Genomic DNA, 21,414 nt, shown 5'->3' with positions numbered 1-21,414 from the left:
ACATCAATTACCATTTCACAGCCAGTTGGGGGGCCTCCGGTTTATGGCAAAAAATCAAATAAATCGCTCGCTCGTTTGTCCTAAAATAGGTTACGTCGCCTTATCATTTATAGGTTGTCACGAAGGCATCCATGAGTTTTCGACAAAAAAAAAAAAAAAAAAAAAAAGAAATCATTCCCATGTACTAGGAAATCGAAATGATTCGCAGTTTTATGTTTTCTTTTCGGTCATTTGTCCAATTGTCCTAAACACATGCTACGTCAGCCTCTACGAACCAACTCGTCACAAACATAGTCATATGAGTTTTCAGCAAATAAAATAGCATACTAACACACCGATTCTCCATAATTCACAATAAAGATCTTATCCCTACTTCATAAATTATTTCCAATAGATTATATAAAATAAAACACATCCAAGCCTTTTTAATTGAGAAATAAATAATGTCAAATTATCAAATCTTTATATTATTATTATTGATGAGGATGAGGAAGAAAACAAAACTACAAGTAATTCTCACTAAAAACTAAGCAAACATAATAACCAAAAAAATCAAACTGTTTTCTTATTCAATCTTTCCACTAATCTATGCATTTGAAATCTCCAAAAAAAGAAAATAGTTAATCCTAATCCAATTAATACATATAACCAAATAGATTCTTCTTCATTCTCTTCATTTGACTTCACTTCAACTATACTAAACTCCTCTCTTTCTGCATTTCCATTTATACCCTCCGTTACATGTCCATATAACACATATGCCCTCTTTTGATCTCCTACTGTCACAGCCGTAGCAAACCTCCGTGTGTCGAGGGCAATTTCGTCAAATACTACTCCCGCACCCCACCCATCGTTACTACGTAAAAAATACAAGGTACGTTTACTTACAACTAATAAAACTCCGTCATCTCTAACGGCGATTCCATCAGCTGCCGTTAAATCCTTGTTCAGTGTAACGGCCCTTGCCGTTCCGTCATCGACGTCGACTTTAAATAATTTTCCCGTGTTTGATTGGCCAACGAATAAGTATCCTCTCGAACTATGAACAATTCCGTTTAAACCACGTTTGGCTGCCTTAAATGCTTTGGATTGCGATAAAATAGAAACGTCGCCGTTTATGTCGACTTTCCAGATGACGTCAGCTCCGGAGTTGGTGACGTAAGCATTTCCGTAGTAATCAAGGGCGACGTCGTTAGCGACCGCGAGGAGGTGGGATTCGTCGGAGAGGGAGGTGAGGAAGAGGCGGCGGTTGGATTGGAGGTTATAGGAAGCGAGGAAGTTTAAAGGAGCTGGAAATTCCGGTGAGGAAGGAGGACAGTGGATGGAGGCGAGGAGGCGGTTGTTTTGACGGTCGATGGTGAGGCCGTGGAAGGAGGAGTTAGGAGGGAGGGTGGCGTCGGTGATTAAGGTATGGACGACGCCAGCGTCGGAGACGGAGATGAGGTTCTGGTGGTGATGACGTGTGCTACCGCCGACGATGAAGTGCTGGGATTTGGGATCCCATGTGAATGATTTAGGGTAGAGATTTGGTGATCGGAAATTGATGACGTGGGGTTTTGTGCCGGCGACGGTAGGAATAGATATTATGGTGATGAAGAGGAAAAGGGTAGAGAATAAACTGAAATTCATAATTATTTAAACTGATTGAAAGGAAAGAAACACTTGATTTTCGAATTTGTAACTTATAATATAGTGCTCCCTTCGTTTTAAAAAAAAAAAAAAATTTACTTTTACTTGACACAAAATTTAAGAAAATAAAAAAAAATTTTAAATTTTTTAATATTAAATTAAAGATATATTAAATATACTAAAATTTTCTTCGATCTTGTGGTATTAAATATGCTACGTAAATTTTTTTTTTTGAAAATTCCAGAAAACTCGCAGCCGCTATAACTTCTGTCCTTCGGGTGAACACTCTGTGGTGAGAACTTTCTGCTGGGTAAATTCCTCACTGTGCAATCGCTCATAAATCACATGGGAAATGTAAAGCGCACTAGATAAACCCTGTGTGACGAGCTAACCACATGGGAGATGTAAACCGCACTAGGTAAATCCTGTGCGACGAGTTAAATTGAGGAGACATTAGGGGATTAATACCACGACTTTCGCTTTGGAAGTCACCCCTCAAACCAACTCAACCACATTCGATGGTGCGCCACGTGAAAAGTTAAATTAAAAAGTTGCTAAGAAAAAAATTATTCTTTTTTAAACGAATTAAAAAGAAATATAGGTTTTTTTATTTTACGGAGGGAGTAATTGGTTTTGACTTGATCACACACTAAATATTTTATAGTTTTGCTTTTGACTACGTCACTAAAAAGTCATTCTAGTTCATATTTGTGTAGCAACTTTGATCCTTAATTAATATTTGTTTAATTGTTAACAATCAAGTATCCATATAATTAACGTCGAAAAGAAAAACTCTTGTTTTTAGTGCTTTGGTGATATTTAAGATTTTTGAATAGATACTTTATAATATTATCTTGGCATATTTTAATTAAGGGGCTTAAAATCGAAGAATGTAAATAAAAGAATTAATTGAAGGAGTTTAACATCATATAAATAGTAGTATAATTTTTTGGTGGGTGCGGATGAACCCTTCACCATTAGCTAGCTCCGCCCCTGATCTAGCTGTGTGATATTTCTTTTTAGGTTTTTTATTTATTGTTATCCTTCATTAGTCGGGGGTCTTTTTTATCGAAAACAGTCTCTCTACAGAAATGGTATTGCGTATACTTCACTCTCTCCAGATTTCACTTTGTGAGAATACATTGAATATATTGATGTTAGAAAATACTAAAGATATATCAACTTAGAAATATTAATGCTCGATCAAAACATATATATATGTGAGTGATAGATAATATAATGCTTTTCAGAAGCTTAGATATTTGAACATGTTTGTGTAGTTTTTGTTAAATGCATTTAACATGCATAATGAGTTGAGTGTAGCAATAAGCAAAGGAAATCCGATATTTTTGGCTTTGATTAATGAAGAGGACAACAAACATTCGAGATTCTCGTATATATGTTTGTTGCATTGTGTGATCATATTGTATAGTCGTTTGTTGAAATTTATTTAGCACTGAGAATTGTAGGCAATTTGGTAAAAGCACATCTAAATTTCAAACTTAAAAGTACAGGCTTTTGGACTTCTGGTACTTACCTCATCCACTTGCGATCCGCAAGTAGACGACACAAATAAGTGCCAGAGTCCTTACCATCAGATAAATAATTGAATCAGCTTTCCAACAACATCAATTTTACTTTAATTCGATATCGAGGTGAAAAATTATGACTAAATTACTGAAGCATTGTCAGAGGTGTCAATGACCACTACCACTTTTTTCTTCTTGCATCTAAACATCTGGACTTCGACTTTTGACAAGTAGTTAGGTGTGACCTACGCCTGATGAAAACCACACACGCCCAAAAATAATTTTCTTCGCTTCAATTATTATCTTAGCGGTTGCAAATGTTAGAATCCCGAAAGAACGGTTGATATTAAGAAAAGAAAATCACAATAATGATTTGAGATTTATTATATGTCTTAAACTTATAACCTACTAATCTCATAATAATAACTTTATCAATTACATCAATTAAGATTTACTAAGTTAATCTAGGGCTTGATCTACCAAACCAAATATCTAATGGTGCCCAAAACAAACGTTTTCCAATGTGGGACCAAAAATTTCACCAGAATGTTCCAAACAAAATATCTTCTCATAATTATCAAACCACGTGTACCATAATCAGAATTTTTCCTCCCGGAACCTTCTCGAACCTTTGTACTTTTATCTCCTAGAACCCAATGGAACATTTTTTTCGGCCTTTTCCACCTCATACAGATATTTCTGTCAACGTGGCTACTGATTTTTTTGACAAACAAAGTACTATTGGACCCCACTTTGTAATCGAACCTTCAAAATTTTATGTATATATAAATGTTTTAACTTAACAAACTTTACGTGCCACATTTTCTTGATTTTGAGTGAAAGAGCTAAGGGGGGTGTTAAAGTTTTGATTTTTTTTGATGAAATATTGAAGTTGGAGGAATACCCTTTTGGTAATTTGTTGTTGTTTAGGGGGAAATTTGGTGATGGAGATGGAGTTTCAAGAAAGGTTGCCTAATTCATATTATAGTGTTCTTGGTGTTAATGTAGATTCTTCTGATGAAGAAATTAGAAGAGCTTATAGAAAGCTAGCAATGGTATGACGATGAAACAAAAAAGTTTTGTGTTTTTGTTATTGTCGTGTTATGAGTGTGTGTTTGATTTGGTTGCTAATGGGAAATGGTGGTTTTGGTTGCAGCAATGGCACCCTGATAAATGGACAAGGACACCATCATTGTTAGGTGAAGCTAAGAGGAAATTTCAGCAAATTCAAGAAGCTTATTCAGGTAAGGTTGCTATTTTTTCAATTGGTATAAATATGTGTCTTTTTGTTTTTCATAAAAAAAATTGATTGACATTGCTAATGTGTACTTTATTTTATGTTTCAATTCAATAGTGTTGTCAGATCAAAATAAGAGAATGATGTATGATGCAGGCTTGTATGACCCTGAAGAAGATGAAGATGAGGTATGCTGCAACTTGTGGAGTTGTTATCCTCCCTGCGTTTTAATTTGTTTGTCCTATCTTCACTTTCACTTTATTAAAAAAGTTGGCCATACATTTAATGTGCCAAATATTTCTTGATCCTGTGGTGTCAATTATGTCATCTTGTGGAGTATTTTGTTTTTTCACCTTGTCCATTTGATATGTTTCTGTTTTGGTATTTTTTGCTGACTCACTGCTTAATTTATTGCAGGAATTTACGGATTTTCTACAAGAAATGACATCTCTAATGAAAGATGCAAGGAAAGAGGTATACTTTCTATACTAGGCTTCCCCTTATTATATGTTATCAATTGTGTTTTATCTTTCATAAATGTTCGAGTTTGTGATTCGAATTTTGTTGATTCGGTCTAGAAAAGATTTTGGAGGGAGGGTTTGTGGTGGTAGCGTTGGGGTTGGTCTTTCGGGGTTAGGATTTATTTGTAAGCATTGTATTATAATATAAGTGCGATCTAGTGGGTTGTCCCGTGGTTTTTTCCATCAAAGGTTTTTTACACCTAAAATTTGTGTTTTTTTTTGTTTTTTTTTTTATTTGTGTTATTGCTTATTCTGTCCGTAAGAATAATATATTTTTAATTAAAAGGAAAAAGTTGTTTGGTGTTTCTTGTGCTTAATTAAAATAAATCATCTTGCATGTTTTCAGTCTTAATGTCAACCAAGGGACATGCTTTTGGTTGTGCCTTGGAAAATAGTGGACTAGGTGAGGGGTTGAGTGTTTTTTTTTTGAGAGGAGATGTCTCTATTCGTAATAGACGAATTCAAGAGTTGAAGTTTATGAGTTTCAGATTGGATTTTAGAACGAGGATCTTAAATGATAATAACGGGATTCTGTATGTAATTTTTGTTGTTGCAAACTCTAGAAAAGCTACTAGATTCTGCCGAACTTTTGTATGTTAAAGCCTATTTCTTTCCCTGATGATCTGATTTGTTTTTTTCATTGCAAATTCTTGAAAACAGAACAGGAGTTACAGTATGGAGGAGTTGCAAAGCATGTTTTGGGAAATGGCTCAAGGCTTTGAGACTTGTAATTGGTCTAGCTTCCCTCAACAACAAAACTTTGAGTCTCCACAATGGTTTTGTAGTAGTTCTATGGCTTATGATGACTGTAGAACTTCAAGCACAGCTCAGTTGGATGCGAATTTTGCAGACAGAAATCCCTTCTTCGGTTTTCCAAGCATGGAGATGCATGGAGCTAACCGTTTCTGCAGATAAAAAAAGCTTCTTCAAGAAAGTACGAATAGCTGCAGAGATTCATGTTGCTTGCTTTTTGAAGGGATACGAAAAATTTTGGTGCACCAGAGAAATTGTACTTAGTTGGATGCGATCATGCTTAACACTAACGCGTTACGACGAGAAATGAAGGGCAAAATTCATTTTTGGTTTTGGTGACTTGTGTTGTTGCAGGCAAGAAACAATGTGCCATGCTGCAACATCTCTTGTGATGAGATGTTTTTTCTTCCATTTTCTGTAAATATAAGTTCTTGAATGGGGTTTCAAGAATTTGTAGTTTTACTTTGAATGAGATTGTGGAGAAACATTATGCATGAGAAATCTTGATTTTGTGTAGTGTTATTATTGACAATGCGTCTGTTCCAGTTCATTAAATGTTGTGTTGGGATCAATCACTTACCGTTATGGTTATCATTGACAACTTTATAACAAGCATCATGTTTAATCATGGCTTTGACCAGCCAAATCGCTGTGAATTCATTAGCCGGCTGCGCCCATAGAGACTTGGTGTAATGGGCCAATTGTTACAGCAATGTATATGACATACACATTTGGCCCAAGACACAACTTCCAAGTACATCCTAGAATAGCCATAGCCCATACTACATACTTCTCTTAATCATGATGATATTCTGCTTTGCTTATTTTCTTACTGTGAATTGTCCTTTAACGCTAGTTTGATCAACGAAGGAAGTACATTATATCCTAACACATCCCTTCATGTGTTACATGTTAGACGTCAAGAAGCTCTTTTAACATTCTGGGTACGATGAAATTTGAATTCGAAAGCATCTGGTTTTTATGTTGAAGGTGAAAATCACATAAAATGATACATGTATAATGTACACGAACTTTAAGACTTTTAACTATCCAATGCATCATCTCTTCATTTTTTTTTTTAAATCTTAGTTGGATTCTAGTGTATTCTAGTTGACTATATTGATTTCAAAGTAGTCCACAAAAGCAACACGTTTCCACCCATACTTGAAATTACTAGACCCCAATTGATTGCCCAACCTTACAAGTTAAATCAATTCTCAACTTACGTTTCAAAACATAAAACTTTGGGAAGAGTTTATAGATTTCTAAGTTGTCATAAATATGATCATAAACTTGACATCAAATTATAATAATATTAATTTTAAATATTGATAGTGTACAAGTAGGTCTTTTAAAACTATACAAAACTTGAACTCAAATCTTACGTGGAAAAATGTGTGTATACACATAAAATCATGTGCGTTCGAGTTAGAATTGAAGAATTTTTATGTTCAGCTTTTATATAGTTAAAGGCCTACTTATGCACCAGCAAAATTAAAGGTCATTGATCGGAGTGGATGACTAATCCATTTAGGCGCAAGTGAGGTAAAATCGGATTGTTTATTTGTTCAGATTTTGTATAGTTAAAGGGCCTACTTGTAAACTATCATAATTTAAGGTCAGTGCCATAATTTGATGTCAAGTTTAGACTTATATTTATGTATTATGCCTTCTAAGTTAATGCATGATATCATAATGATATATGCTTGATTTATGATTTAAGTTTCTTGATTCCAATAATACTTGGATAAATAAGTAAAAAGGTAAGGAATAAATTATATTCCTTTTAAATTGCAAGCATTTTCTACTTTTGAGTAGGATTGGAGAAAAGGAAAGTCTCACCTGCACCAAAGAATATTATAACATTCACTTTGACTTAACTAAATCAAATTTTTTTTTGCAATAATTGCCACTTCTCTACACACAAGATACTAGACCAAAGTATTAAACACCTTTTAAAAAGGGTAAAATTATTGAAAGCATACATGCTTCTTAGATGTACAAAGTGTGTTTATTTATAATTAATCAAAACAAAATTGAGTAAATGGTATTAAATTAAAATTAATTCAACTCCTAATAGATTAAAATATAGAAAAGGAGTCCAATGGTGGGGACACAAATTGGAGCATCCACATGCAATTTGTAAATTGGCTTCTTGATTAAGCCAATAAATACCATACATAGAAGAGACACCTCCTCAACAAACTCTTCTATAATAGTAATTTTAAGAACCCCTCCCATGGCGGAACCTAAATTTTCATAACATTATAAATAAAAAGTAATTTTAATTATATATAAATAATATAATTTTCTATCAAAGGAGATTTGGATGAACCATCATCAAAGGGTAGCTCTGTCCCTGCCTCTGACCCCACCCAGGGGCGGAGCCACCATTCATGTTCAGTAGTAGATGTCGAAGAGAACCCCTTCATATAGTTTATATATTTACTTCTGAATCCTTCGATAAAAATTATGACTCACTACTGGCCCACCCCAAGAAGGAAAAAAACTCAAAACCAACAACTTAAATTCCATTCTCTTGCCACTTCCATGCAATATTTTCAATAGTGTAACAAACAAACTCTCTCATTTCTCTTGACACTTCCCTTTCCTTTACTTTCCTTTTTCCTTTCATTTCCCACTACTTAACATACTATTGTTGTCACATACACACCCATCAAAAACCAATTTTTCTTCTAAGGAAGAAGCAAAAGAAAGAAATTCACACTTCTATCAACAACTCAAGATTTTTCACCAAACAGACATGTCATGGTTCGTGATTTTTCTCTTATTTTTCGTGGTGTCCATACAAATAACCAATGGATTGAATCCACGAAAACTAGATGAGGGTGAGAACAAGTGTGGAGGTTGTCCATGTAACAAACCATGTAATCCACCTTCACCACCACCACCATCACCACCACCACCATCACCACCACCACCAAAGTCGAAACCGCCAAGTGGCTACAACTGCCCTCCTCCTCCTCCTTATTCCGGCGGCGGCGGTGGTGGTGATCAAGATGTTCCTTATCCTCCAAATTCACAATACATATACATGACTGGTCCACCTGGGGATTTGTACCCCGTTGACCATAACGTTAATAGTGCAAAAAAGAGCTTTACTACTGAATTTTCACTTTTGATTGGTGGATTCTTCTTGGGATTGCTTTATTTTTGGTGAAATTCAACATCAAATCAAATTTTATGAGTAAAAAATAAGTGGAAGAAGCAGCAAATTTCAGAGACCAAAAGTTAAGTGTGGGTATAAATATTCTATATATATATTAGGTTGGTCCTTAATTATAATTAGCTGTAATCTTGATATATTCATGTTGTTTCATTTAGTTCCAATAACTACCTTATAAATTTTCTTCCACTTTTTGTTTTTTGTAAAATTAATTGTGAATCCATTGTCAAGAGACATGTTATCAATCGTCTGTTCAAAGTTATTTTCTTGTACTTTTTTTTCTTTGAGAATATATCATAATCTCTTGTGGGAATAAAATAAATTAAAATAATTATTTTAGTGGTATTGAGTCCTCAAATTCAGTGAAGAATATAATTTAGTGTCTATTTTTAAATTTATGAAATTTCAAGTGCATTGATTAGAAAAGTCTCTGTTTTTGCTCGTTTTAGGGTCCATTATTTGGTTAGGCAGTGATAAGCAATTGTCATGGCGTATATATGTGGCAACATCACCTTCATATATAATTTGTTTTTTATTAAATAATTACGTTATTCGGATCAATTTGTATGCATTTTAACTATTATTACACTAAATATTAGTAATCCAATTATTACACTAAATATTAGTAATCCACTATTAGCATAGTTGACGAGGTGGTATTATATATATTTAATTTCATTTAGGCAAAATGACAAGAGATTACGTAACTTGCTAGTATTTTTTAAAATTTATAATCTCTTATAAATTTTATTTGCCTTGTTGATCATTAGATTACACCCTTCAGTGTTTAATATTGGTTATTGATGATTACTTAAATATTTGTTTATAAAAAAGATTGCGAAAACAAATGTTTAATTAGCACTTTGGAGGTGGGGGTCTAAATCAAACAAAGATATAATAATTATTTATTGCAATATGGAAAAACCACTATATATTGGGTTTGACACGTTTAATTAATTCGTTAATTATGCAGAAAGTATTGGGGATTTTTGTGTAAATTGTTAAATAAGTGCTACTACAAGTATATATCTTAATATTAATATTAATTTTAATGAAAAAAATGAAAATGTTCAGAACTTCCTCATCCCATTGTCACATAACAACGACAAAATATGGAGTCCGGAGTCAAAAGAGCTAATTTTTTTAATTAAAAATTTCAAGGAAATACTTAATTTGAAAAGAAATTAAAGGGAATAAAACACCGGTGGTTGAGCGATTTGCAAATTGCTTAGTGTCTAGCGGTTTGCAAATCGTTTGGTGTCCAGCGATTTGTAAGTCGCTCGATGTTCAGCGATTTGCAACTCACTTAAGGTCTTAACGATTTGCATGGATTTTTTTTTGCATTATTTAAGTAGTTTTTTGTTGTGAGTTATTCATTTCAGCTCGCTCTACACTTCCGTTTCAGTTATTCTCGTTTCAATTTGAATATTTTACTCTTATTTCAACTTACTTTCATTTTTTTTTGTATTAAAAATAAATCACGATATAATAAGAACAATTTTATATTAAGATGGTAAATTTAATATGAAGTTAGTTCTGTGATATATAATCGACGGTCTATAGTTATATAAATATTTTTATTATCTCTTAAATGTAAGTACTAAAAAAACAAAATAAATATAAATTTTTCAAAGATCAACTAGAACATGCATACCAACTTATTATTTTCATGAGAAAGAAATGAATAAAAAGGTCCTAATAGTTGTTTTACCACAAAGATTTTATTATATGTCAGAAATAAAAAGTACTAAAGTGGGGAAAACGAAATCAACTTTGGTTTCACAAATTCTAGAATCCACTTTATCTCCTATTAAATTCCATGGTCCCAAAAGTTATAGTACAATAAACTTTTTTTGAAGTTTCAATTTTAGCACAAAGTTTTAATTAGGTGTCCATCTATCATTCATTGAATATTAAGACTTGTTAGAGTTGAATTTGTCCACTTGTGTGAATATAATTTTTCCACTTTAGTTGCTTACTAAACCCATGTGCTGTTGTTGGTTTAGATTTTAATTTTCATCAGAAAAAAAAAATGTTTTTTAGGCCAGGGGTTTATATTTATTTAAAGTTTAAGTAATTTAAATTTGAGTCACTTAAAGACCTATTAAGGATAAAGTACTGCTTCATATTTACTTATAATTTTTGTTTTCATTTTTAATTATTTCAGAGAGAAATATATATCAATGGATTATATATTAAGAGCTGAATAATGGACAGAAAGAACAATATAGTATTATTATGGATAACTACAAGTTTTGATTTGACGTGAAACAAATGGACATGCATATGTAACATGATTACTCACCTATGATGTGTCAATTTGTCCCACTTTAGAAGATGATAAAAATAGATCTTTATATTTACAATTTTTTTAAAATTAAGTAGTCCTTCGATTGTATGTATAGGCTTCTTTTATTAATTAGAAGATTTTTTTTTTTTAAAGTGAATGAAACTGCTCCTCCGATTTCTTAATTGGAGGTTTTAGATTCGACTCTTAAATATAAAAAAATCTTTGATAGGGAGCGTTATTTCTCGAATGGGACACGATTCGATATGAATTTAAATTACTCGAGTTTCATGCGGGTATCAAATACCGAATAAAAATAAAAAAAAGAATCTCTTTTTTTTCTCTTTTTCCACCACTTTGTAGGAAAGTTCCACTTTTTCTTTCATTTGTTGGCTTGAAGAAAAAAAAAGGTTATAATATACATATTCTACCTTTAGGAGAATTTTCCAGCTTGTTGCATAAAGACTTGACACTTTATATTATTTCTGAATGAAATGAGTTTGCTCATTAGTTGGTTGTCTACAACCCAAAACAACAAATTAGCATGACCATTCTAAAAGTATTATAACCTTAAAAATGGTTAATGGTATATCGTATTTTTCAAAAATAATCGAAAAGTGGACAGTAAATGCTATTTTTATAAAACGTAAATGATAACAAAAAATAGTTTTAATCGAGGTATTAAAATTTAAAATGAAAAGGGTCCTCAACTCACTTAATCCTTCACTTTATATGCATAACAATAACAATAACAATATATATATATATATATATATATATATGCACCTATTCAAGGGCAGAAGTAGAGGAGAAAATCACATTATGTATAAAAAGTTTAAAACAAAGATTTATACATGTATAATATGTGAATCTAGTTTCTTCTACTATATTTTTCTTCTCATAGAAAAGTTTATTTTCCATTAATGTTAATATTCTATATATTGTATATCCCTTTGTAATAGGTTAATTGGATAAGTTGGATGAATCATATATCCTAGTGATAAGAGAATAAAACAAAGATGAGAAGACATGTCAACAAACGTTTGAACCTTAGGCTTGTAATGTGCTTTATGCTAATTGGTACTTAATAATAAATAAACTGATAAACTTGAAAGTTTTTGGACATATTTTGAGTTTTATTCCTTTGAAGAACTTCATCGTGCCTTCCTTTTTCCTTTTGGCCCACATATCTCTATCATTAGGAAACCTCTCATAAATCAATAATCAATAAAATCAAGTATATATATCAACCGCTACCACTAATCCTACTTGAAACGGGTGTGGTAGGATGAATAAAATTTCTTTTATATTTTTAATTAAATGATCTTAAATTTGGATTTTAAGAAAAAAAAAAAAATCAATGTCAGAATTAACAAGATGTATTTTCAAGATTTTAGTATACAGACATATTTTTTGTTTGTTTAACTGATGAAATGATGATAGCAAGCGATGAAAAAAAAGAGTAGAGAGTTCTGAACTTGAGAATTTAGAGGATGCAAAATTAATAAGATTAGAAGCCGCTAGGATTATTTCATCAATTATTTTTAATGAACTTATGTGATATGAATTTGAATTAATTGATATTGTAAATATCAAAATAGTCCAGTAGATGATTATAGAAGAAAAAAAGAAACACATGCCCAACTTTTCCAATTTCCCTTGCGTGTGAAATAATTCAATTCTTGATTAGTCAAGGCTCTCTATTTTCTTTTTCACATTTACTTATTATTACAGTTGGTAGAAAATTGTCATGCACTTACTATTTTTCTCTGTCCACCTTTGTATATTGTAATCATCATAATCAATGTATTATAATAAGAGCATGACGTTTTTTGCTTTTATTTGCTTTGAATATCAAAATGTAAAATAATTTGAAGTCACCTTGGCTAGGAACACACTCCATCAAAATATTTTTTTCTATATGAATTCAGATACTAATTAAGATTATTAAGCTCCAAAACTAATATCAATCAATTTTTCAAAAAATAACATTGAGTCCTTTATAGATGGAGGGGATTGGGATTTGACAATTGCATGATGATGATTTTTTTTTTCCCGAACTATTTCTACAATCGACAGTCATGAGACTAATTCTTCGTTCTACTGTCAGTACACTAAGCGGTAGGGAACTGGCTAAAGATTGGGATTTGACAATTGCATGATGATGATGTTTTTTTTCCCGAACTATTTCCACAACCGACAGTCATGAGACTAATTCTTCGTTCCACTGTCAGTGCACTAAGCGGTAGGGAACTGGCTAAAGAGTTTTCTCTGTTCACCAGGGATGGGAATCGAACCTCCAACCTCTTGCTTAAGGGGTGAGGTGCTGAACCACCACACCAACCCTTGTGGTTAATGATTTTCATTTTCAAGATAAATACAGATAGTAGCAACGTGGAAATTTACAATTCAATTTCAAGATCCAAAATATTATTTCAAATCTCGAGTAATAACTTTGAATTCTCAATTTTAATTATTATTTTATTATCATTATTAATTAAAGTGAATGGAGTACATCATGAATTAGGAAAAAGTCTTCTTTCTTGAGAAATTTCTAACTTTAATATGTGTGTCCCCTCCCTATTTTCCTAGCTTGTTGCTTTCTATCATTTACAAAATGGGTTGGCAAATTTGTTTGGTTTTATTTAGGATAAAAGTGAGTCACAAAGTAATACTATAATTTAACAATGTAGGTAGAAGGTAGATAAGGATGTGGTGCAGTGAATGGGGTTGCTCCTTCCTTAATTAGAGGTTTCGGATTCGAGTCCTGAGTATGGTAGAATCCTTGATAGGGAGCGTTTTCTCCTGAATGGAGCCCTACGCGGCGCGAATCCGAATTAATCAAACTCTAATACGAATACCGAACACTGAATTGAAAAAAAAGAAGGTAGATAATGTTATATTTAGTCTATATCAAGTAAATTTTGTGAATAATTAAGCAATATAGGTAAAATTTGTTCATGTGGTAAAACTTATATATACTTTAACAAAATAGGTAGAATAAAATAGTATCAAGTTTTATTTATCTATCAAAATTTGTGAATAATTAAACAACAATAATAAAATTATTTGTGAGTTTGATCATATTGAGACCACCAGAGATTGATGAAAACATCCTATCACCTAATCTTATCATCAAAATTTATCTTATTATTAGCTACTTATTCACCAAAAAGATACTACTTTCTTAATAAATTCTTATTATAAAATTACTTGAGCCACCTAACATTATTCCACCTAATTAAATTATCATCAAAAGACATAAATATAAAGTGGCCTAAAACACACTTGCTTTTGTTCCATACTTTTTCATCTTTTTGCCTCTTCCCTTCATCTTAAGCAAACAATTTCCACTTCATTCCTTAATTCTTTTTTTTTTTCTTCCACTTCTTTCTACAATATTTTGGGAGAAAAAAAATTGTCTATCTTTCTCCCCAAAATAAAAAATAAATTCTACTTCATTTCCTTAATATCCCTTGGTTGATTTTTTGTTTTGTATAAGGAAAATAAAGAAGGAAATTACAAGGTAAAAAAATTAGATCTTCATTAATATAATAAAAATTCAGCTAACTAATTGAGCTCCTAAAATTCGTTAAACAAATAATTTCTCTTTTTTCCTTCTTTAGAAAAGGAAAACAATCATCATACCCTTTGTCATTTTCCCTATTTTGTTTCCTTTTTTTTTGAGTTTCTCATCTGATGTTCGATATTTATATTAAAATCTGATTAATTTAAATTGTATCAAATAAGATTCCATTCAAAAATAGTGTTCTCTAATCTCTATAAAAAAAATTCATATTCAAAACTCAAATCCGAGATCTTTACTTAAGAAAGTAGTAGTCTGATCATCCATGCACTACAACACATGCATACTTTGTTTATTCCTTTGTATGTTTCTCTAAAAGGACCCCCCATAAACTCAAAACCTCTACTTCATTTTCTTAATACACCTTTTTTCTCATTTTTCCTCTTCTTTTTTTCCCTTCCTTTTCTCCCACAACTCAAAAAAAAAAAAAAAAACATGTGTTCAAAATTCACACAACTACTATACTTTCTTCCACTTGTAATATTACTCCTCAACTTTCCTTCAAGAATCATAAGCCAAGAGTGTGCTTATCCATGTTATCCACCACCAACTGGCCCTACTGGAAACAACCCTCCACCAGCAACCACCACCCCACCCACCCCACCTACTCCACCCCAAGGAGGGTATGTCCCAAACACCCCACCCACCCCACAAGGTGGTGGTTATGACCCATATCTTAACCCACCACCTGATTTTGTTAATGGTATAGCACCACCACCACCAGAACCAATTGTGCCTTGGTTTCCTTATTATTATAGAAAGCCTCCTCACTCCGATCAAGTTTCATCATCATCATCAAGAATAACCAGCTGGAAGAACATCATGATGATTGTTACTAGTACTGCTCTCTCTGTGATTTTGCTTTTTTAGCAGGTTTTTTAAATGTTTATGAGTGAACTTTTGATGTAATTAATAGTAGACAAAAGTTGTTGTTAGGATTTTTAATGTCTCATTAGTTATCATCAGTTTCATTTTCTACTCTTGTGTATTGATTTTTATGTGAATGGAGTTCCTCTCTTTCTTGATTATGATGTGCAGAAAAAGGTTAACTCTTTTTTTTTTTTTTAATAACAAATGGATGAATTATTTTGTTTTCACACAAAAGTGAAATTTTGATGGAGCGGTAAATATTATTACTTTTTTTTAATTACAGGTTTTGAGCTTAAATTTTAAAAAAATATAATTATTTTTGAGATGGATTGTGAGCTTTAATTTTTTTAATGTAACGATCAATTAATATGAGAGGGAGGAAGGTAATTAGTTTGTGTTCTCCATCGTTTTTCATTTATTGTATTTTTCCTAAAAAACTTAATTCTACTTGATGATATATTTTTTTTTGTGTTGTATTTACTATAAGGAGGAATATTCTGGATCCTTTACACATACAAATATTTGGACCCTTCTAGTAATTAATGAGGTCAATATAGGCTGCTTCTCTCTTTTTTCTTTGTATAACTATTATTAGTTATTACTATAACATATATTACACATTGGCGTGATTAATTTGAATACATTCTAGATGAGAAAACATTTTTGATAACATCCAAGTCGAGCACAAAATAATAAAATAAATTTTGTGATCGATTTTTTTAGATAAAGCTTTTTTTTTTTCTTAAATAAACTTTTTGATTCTCAAATTTAGACTCGACATCTTTGATTAATAACACATGAATCTCATCAATCTTATTGCATTTTTTTTTGTTGGTTGTGATAGTGAAAATATGAGGTTATACAAAATCATAACAACCACCTAATTTTGATCTCTCTTTTGAACAAGTAGCTTCTCCTTTCTCATCATTTTTTCTTTTATGATAGCCAACTTTTTCCTTTTTTATTTCTCCAATCACACCACCATTTTGTTGTTTTTTCTCTCTTTTTTCTTGGAATGTCTATGGAAAATGATTTTTTTTTCTCTAAAAGGTAAGGGTAATGTTGCATTAATTTTATTCTTTTTAAACATCACTTACGAAATCATACTGAATATATTGTTGTTGTTATTCTTTTTCCTTTTAAATCTCTCCGACGACACCATTTTTTTTTCTTTTTCACCTTTTTCTTGGAATGTCTATTGAAAATGGTTTTTTTATCTCTAAATGGTAAAAGTAAAGCTGCATACTTTTTATTCTTTCCAAACATTGCTTATGAAATCATACTGAATATGTTGTTTTTTGGTTTATTTTGTGATTTGTTTAGGTGCAAGAACTAAGGACAAGTAACCTTCTACAATATATTAAATTATATAATTTCATTTAACACAATTAATAGATGAAAGTTGAACCATTTTTAAAAATAAAATATAACTTATATACATTGACAGTCAACCATTTTTAATTTCTTTCCCTTTTCTCCTCTCTGTAATGAGAAGTGGGAAATTAATGGATGAAAAAAAATAAACACAAATTAACAGGCAGGCTGTGAGTGATTTATATTGGCCATTTAAAGAGAGTGATATTTTGTTTGGTAGCTTAAGATGTTAAAAGGTCACAATCATATAACATATTTGATATTTTTTCTCTATGATTTGTAATTAACTAAAGACTTCGACAGATTAGCAAGTATATTATGATGTTAATATCAAATTATGGCATGAATTGATTCGATGATTTGTATGTGATGGTGACTCTTATGTAATTAAGTGATCAAAATAAGTTAATAGAATATTATAAAGTACATGTATTTATTTAATTAGAAGAAATGAAATGATTGGCTGTGCTTTAGTGATTAATCTTTATGAGAGATACAAATCAACTACCAACAATGGTGGTCTTATTATTCTAAGGGATCGTTTGGTAGAAAAATAAGTTATATAAGGATTAGTAATACAGGAATTACTAATGCATGGATTATTTTTTTATCAAGCGTTTGATTCATTGTGTTAAAAACTAGATATACCATGGATTATGGTTGGTTTAATATTCTACAAATATCTTTTTTACATTTTTATCCTTGATCTTTTTGTGGATTTTCTATTTCATTTAACTTGATATCTTAAAAATTAAAATATGAATAGTTCAAGTGCTTAAAGTGCATAGACCCCTCGTCAAATAATTTATGGACGTCTATCACATCATGAAATGAGACATTATCATTCAAACAATTGTTGGAACCTCATATACCCTTTTCTTTTAATCTGCCACTGTCCATCTTTGAAGTCATTTGTTTTGGGTTTTTTTTCGGTCAAGTGTAATTTTATTACATTTAACTAATTCTTCAACGAAACAAACATACGAAATGTATGGCTGGCATGTCCTGCTTGATGCATCAGCATTGGGTCCTAAAGACATGAAAACATTAGGCCTATCGATCTTTCAGCCTGATTTTCTTATTTGCCATCCATCAGAAACACTTAACACTTCAAATTAAAGTGAGAACATATATCGCGTAAAAGATGTGTAAGTGATGAAGGAAAAATAGTTGAATCATAATCGCGCAAGGTAGGTTGCATACATCATACCCTTCTCAAAATGCAGCGCTACGATGTATCCTGCGTGAATGAAAGATGCTTCTGCACCGACCGAGAGCAGCAAGAAGTTTCTTCAGCTCGGGCATACACTACGAATAACACTTATCTGCACTAGATAGATATTTATACGAAACCAACCATCTAACTTTAATGCTTCAAATTAAAATGAGAACATATATCGCGTAAAACATGTGTAAGTGATGGAAGGAAAAATAGTTGAATCATAATCGCACTAGAGTAGGTTGCCTACATCATACTCTCCGTAATCACCAAAATTTGTGAAGGTAAACTGAATAAGACCTCCCAAAAATTTAGATGTCCACGAGCCGTGATGAACAGAGTTACCCGGTACCTCTACTAATCCTGTAGAATTACTCGAGGCGCGTGCATGAACACTTTAGTAGAATTACTCGAGGAGTAACTTTACCCTCTTACTAAGATCCTTCATAACATCTACAATGAGTGACTTCTTTTGTATTCTGAACTGGAGAGCTAACACAGTAGTAGGAGAAACATTTTGCTTCAGCGATTACACACAATGCTACAACAGTGCGAACTTAGGCATAGAAAGCAATAACCTTGTTCGCACCTACATAGCTATCGAGTGTGTCCTGTAAAGGAACTTGTGCAATTGGATTCAACTGGAAGAACTTGGTTGTTTTGTTTGAGACACTCAATAGTCAATACCAAATTCCTATCGAGTTCAACATGTACCATAGCATACTCTACAACAGGAAGTGTCGTGAAGGCAATGTCCTGTGCATCTGGTAAGTGTGAAAAAGGAGTCATGGCTTTAGACTTTGGAATATAATGAAATGCTAAAGCTGAACGGTCATAAGCTCTAAATATAGAGAGTCAGAATAAAAGCCTCTTCAAACTCTAGTACGAAAACGAGATCAGCAATAACCGCAACATAATTCTCTCCAAATTATTCTGTGCAAGTCTTCTACTGTCCCCAATAATGAACTTCTAGCATAATATTGAAATGGGACCTTTCAATCAGTCCCAAAACTTAAGCAAATACACCAACTGACAAAAGATATACTATGCAAACTTAATAATTACATTTACATACATCATTTGAGTTTATCACCAGTGCCACCACATTCAAGTTTTTCCGTAGATGCTAGTTATACAAAAACTATGATCCTTGAGCCCATACACCAAGCGTAGTCATAGACAAGATAGGACGTACTCCGACGTATCAAAAAAATCACACTACAATTAACCTTCGGAGGTTTTCAGTTAAGCAAAAACTATCAAAATAGAGCCATCACTTATACACACATCTACCAAACTCTAAAAATTATCATTGATAATCATAAACATCATCGTCTGACGTTCAAGTTCACCCATACGAATGAACAATTCCATCTTTTTGACATCATCACAAAGGACCATTGTTGCTTTGATGCGTTGCTCGGTTGAGTACAACTCAAATATGGGAGACTCAATGATGGAATAAATTTGACTACGAAGATCGGATTTCATTCGTTTGTGTAAAACCTTTTATAACCTCCATCATACCTTTAAGAAATGTCTCATTATCATTCTCCAAGCTTTTTTTCCTTTTCTTGCATTTCTCCTTTTCATTGACATTAGATGACCTTCTAGTGTACTCATCTTGTTTGTTGGCTTGTTGGGATCCAGCTTCAAATGCTCCAGCATTTTCATTTTCAGATGCTCCAGTAAATGCAGTAGGTCCAGTATCATTTTCAGGTTCTCCAGTAGCTGCATTTGGTTTATGGCTAGCATCTTCCTCTTCATCTCCATCCACATCAATAGGAAATCCCAAAGTCATGACATTAAAAAGTTCTGGACATTGATTCCTTTGAATTTCCTCAGCGGCATCTAGCGGTCCTTTGGCAAACTCTCCCGTTGCTCTATCCTTTCCAAAGATTTCCTCCCAATCCTCAAACATCGGCCATTTTTTGGTGTTCATATTCTTGGCATTTGGATCAATCTAGAAAATAATCATTAAGAAAATGCCAAAGTAATGTAATATTATTCAGTTAACTCACTCAAAAAACATATATAAAGACAAAACTCACTTCATGGACAACTAAGAAGAACTCTTACATTAGGAAAGTATAATTTGTGTAATCTGTTATCTTTGAAAAATCAAGTTTATTCGGCACAACATTTCACTATTCCAGGTTATTAATGCTCATTATAAGAGATATGCTTGGACCGATACTAATACTATATCAAGAAATATTTTTGATGGCCCGAGGCAGGGTGTGCACTCCCAAAACTGTAGGTGGCTTGAGCCTCATCAACATTCAACTATAAAATAAGATAGCTACAGCTAAGACTTTCTGGAATTGAGAGAATAAGTTATGGATTTGATGAATTCACTCCTATTAAATAGCTTTTAAAGTTGAGACTGCAACAATTCATTTTCTAGATTTCAACAGCTTTTAAAGTTGAGATTTGATAGTTGTCTATATTTACTACACAGCAGATTATGTAAAGCTAGCTATAGCTATGTAATGCATTACAGGTGATCAATGCCAAAGTTAACTGTAAAAAAAGAAGCAGCAACACACATATATAAAGTAACGAAATTAAAATAACTTGAAGTAAAGCATTGATTACCTTTAGGAAGTCATCCCAAAATTTTGGATCATCAACTATTATAGCTCCATCACTATACTGAAATCCCAAACCACTTTGGCTCTTTAGCATAGCTATACTCGCATAACATCTCTTCCAATGCCTTATTTTAGATACGATACGTGGTTCAGCTTTTAATCCACTGTTAGGATGATGTTTACGCAAATAACATTCCAACTCCTTCAGGTATCCCGGCCTAAAAGTTCTATTATCACCTCTCCAGCCATTAGCACACAACTCTTTTAACCCATCTATAAGAGTTTGTTCTTCCTGTGCAGTCCATGTCCTTCGAGTCGAAGGAGTTGAATTGCTCGATCTTTTTGATGCGTTGTTTGAAGATGTTTGGCTATTCATTGTCTTTATATTCTTGTGGAATAGATTATCAACAAAAATCAGAAAGATTATAATCACTGTACACACATTAAATAGTTGAGGAAGTATATAACCTTCACCTAAAGTAAGACTAATTTGAAAACACTTGATACAAAAAATAAAATGCATGAGATAAAACATATAAAAGCACATAATTATCCAGGGAATTCATCTCTACTCTAACGATCTTGTTAGTGATTATATCATATGTTGCTCAAACTCTTCAAAAATGTT

At 32.3% G+C, this 21,414-nt stretch overlaps 4 protein-coding genes across 5 annotated transcripts; 2 read left to right on the top strand and 2 right to left on the bottom strand.

The window, feature by feature from the left end:
- Positions 1–552: 552 nt before the first annotated feature.
- On the bottom strand, positions 553–1,629 carry LOC107856442. The gene has a single exon (XM_016701450.2). The coding sequence runs from the start codon at positions 1,627–1,629 to the stop codon at positions 553–555; it is 1,077 nt and encodes a 358-aa protein (XP_016556936.2).
- Positions 1,630–3,856: 2,227 nt separating this feature from the next.
- Positions 3,857–6,201, top strand: LOC107856447 (chaperone protein DnaJ). Of its 2 annotated transcripts, none has more exons than XM_047399278.1 (5): positions 3,857–4,213; positions 4,315–4,402; positions 4,552–4,583; positions 4,813–4,869; positions 5,577–6,201. In XM_047399278.1, exons 1-5 carry the CDS (start codon positions 4,103–4,105, stop codon positions 5,829–5,831), a joined length of 543 nt encoding a protein of 180 aa, XP_047255234.1. In that variant the 5' UTR covers positions 3,857–4,102; the 3' UTR covers positions 5,832–6,201. The 2 variants fall into 2 exon arrangements, with proteins under 2 accessions (XP_047255234.1, XP_016556942.2); XM_016701456.2 differs by having other exon boundaries at positions 3,959–4,213; positions 4,513–4,583.
- Positions 6,202–7,933: 1,732 nt separating this feature from the next.
- Positions 7,934–9,101, top strand: LOC107856445 (basic proline-rich protein). Its single transcript, XM_016701455.2, has one exon. The coding sequence runs from the start codon at positions 8,434–8,436 to the stop codon at positions 8,848–8,850; it is 417 nt and encodes a 138-aa protein (XP_016556941.1). The 5' UTR covers positions 7,934–8,433; the 3' UTR covers positions 8,851–9,101.
- A 6,369-nt stretch (positions 9,102–15,470) lies between these two features.
- Positions 15,471–21,272, bottom strand: LOC107856436. Its single transcript, XM_016701444.2, has 2 exons — positions 20,791–21,272; positions 15,471–20,155 (listed from the first exon to the last, which is right to left on the bottom strand). Exons 1-2 carry the CDS (start codon positions 21,160–21,162, stop codon positions 19,664–19,666), a joined length of 864 nt encoding a protein of 287 aa, XP_016556930.2. The 5' UTR covers positions 21,163–21,272; the 3' UTR covers positions 15,471–19,663.
- Between the last annotated feature and the right edge of the window lie 142 nt (positions 21,273–21,414).

The sequence above is a fragment of the Capsicum annuum genome, chromosome 11 (genome assembly GCF_002878395.1).
Source record: "Capsicum annuum cultivar UCD-10X-F1 chromosome 11, UCD10Xv1.1, whole genome shotgun sequence".
In the NCBI taxonomy this organism is placed as follows: domain Eukaryota; kingdom Viridiplantae; phylum Streptophyta; class Magnoliopsida; order Solanales; family Solanaceae; genus Capsicum; species Capsicum annuum.
Note: the sequence above shows the minus strand (reverse complement) of the source record. Positions and strands in the feature narration are given on the sequence as shown.

What these genes read in the sequence shown, in the direction of transcription:
- LOC107856442 (XM_016701450.2), bottom strand. Translation starts at nt 1,629, where the DNA reads ATGAATTTCAGTTTATTCTCTACCCTTTTCCTCTTCATCACCATAATA.
- LOC107856447 (XM_016701456.2), top strand. Translation starts at nt 4,103, where the DNA reads ATGGAGATGGAGTTTCAAGAAAGGTTGCCTAATTCATATTATAGTGTT. An exon ending in AATTCAAGAAGCTTATTCAG is followed by an intron (nt 4,403 to 4,512) that starts GTAAGGTTGCTA and finishes TCAATTCAATAG; the next exon opens with TGTTGTCAGATCAAAATAAG. An exon ending in TGAAAGATGCAAGGAAAGAG is followed by an intron (nt 4,870 to 5,576) that starts GTATACTTTCTA and finishes TCTTGAAAACAG; the next exon opens with AACAGGAGTTACAGTATGGA.
- LOC107856445 (XM_016701455.2), top strand. Translation starts at nt 8,434, where the DNA reads ATGTCATGGTTCGTGATTTTTCTCTTATTTTTCGTGGTGTCCATACAA.
- LOC107856436 (XM_016701444.2), bottom strand. Translation starts at nt 21,162, where the DNA reads ATGAATAGCCAAACATCTTCAAACAACGCATCAAAAAGATCGAGCAAT. An exon ending in TTTGGGATGACTTCCTAAAG is followed by an intron (nt 20,156 to 20,790) that starts GTAATCAATGCT and finishes ATTATTTTCTAG; the next exon opens with ATTGATCCAAATGCCAAGAA.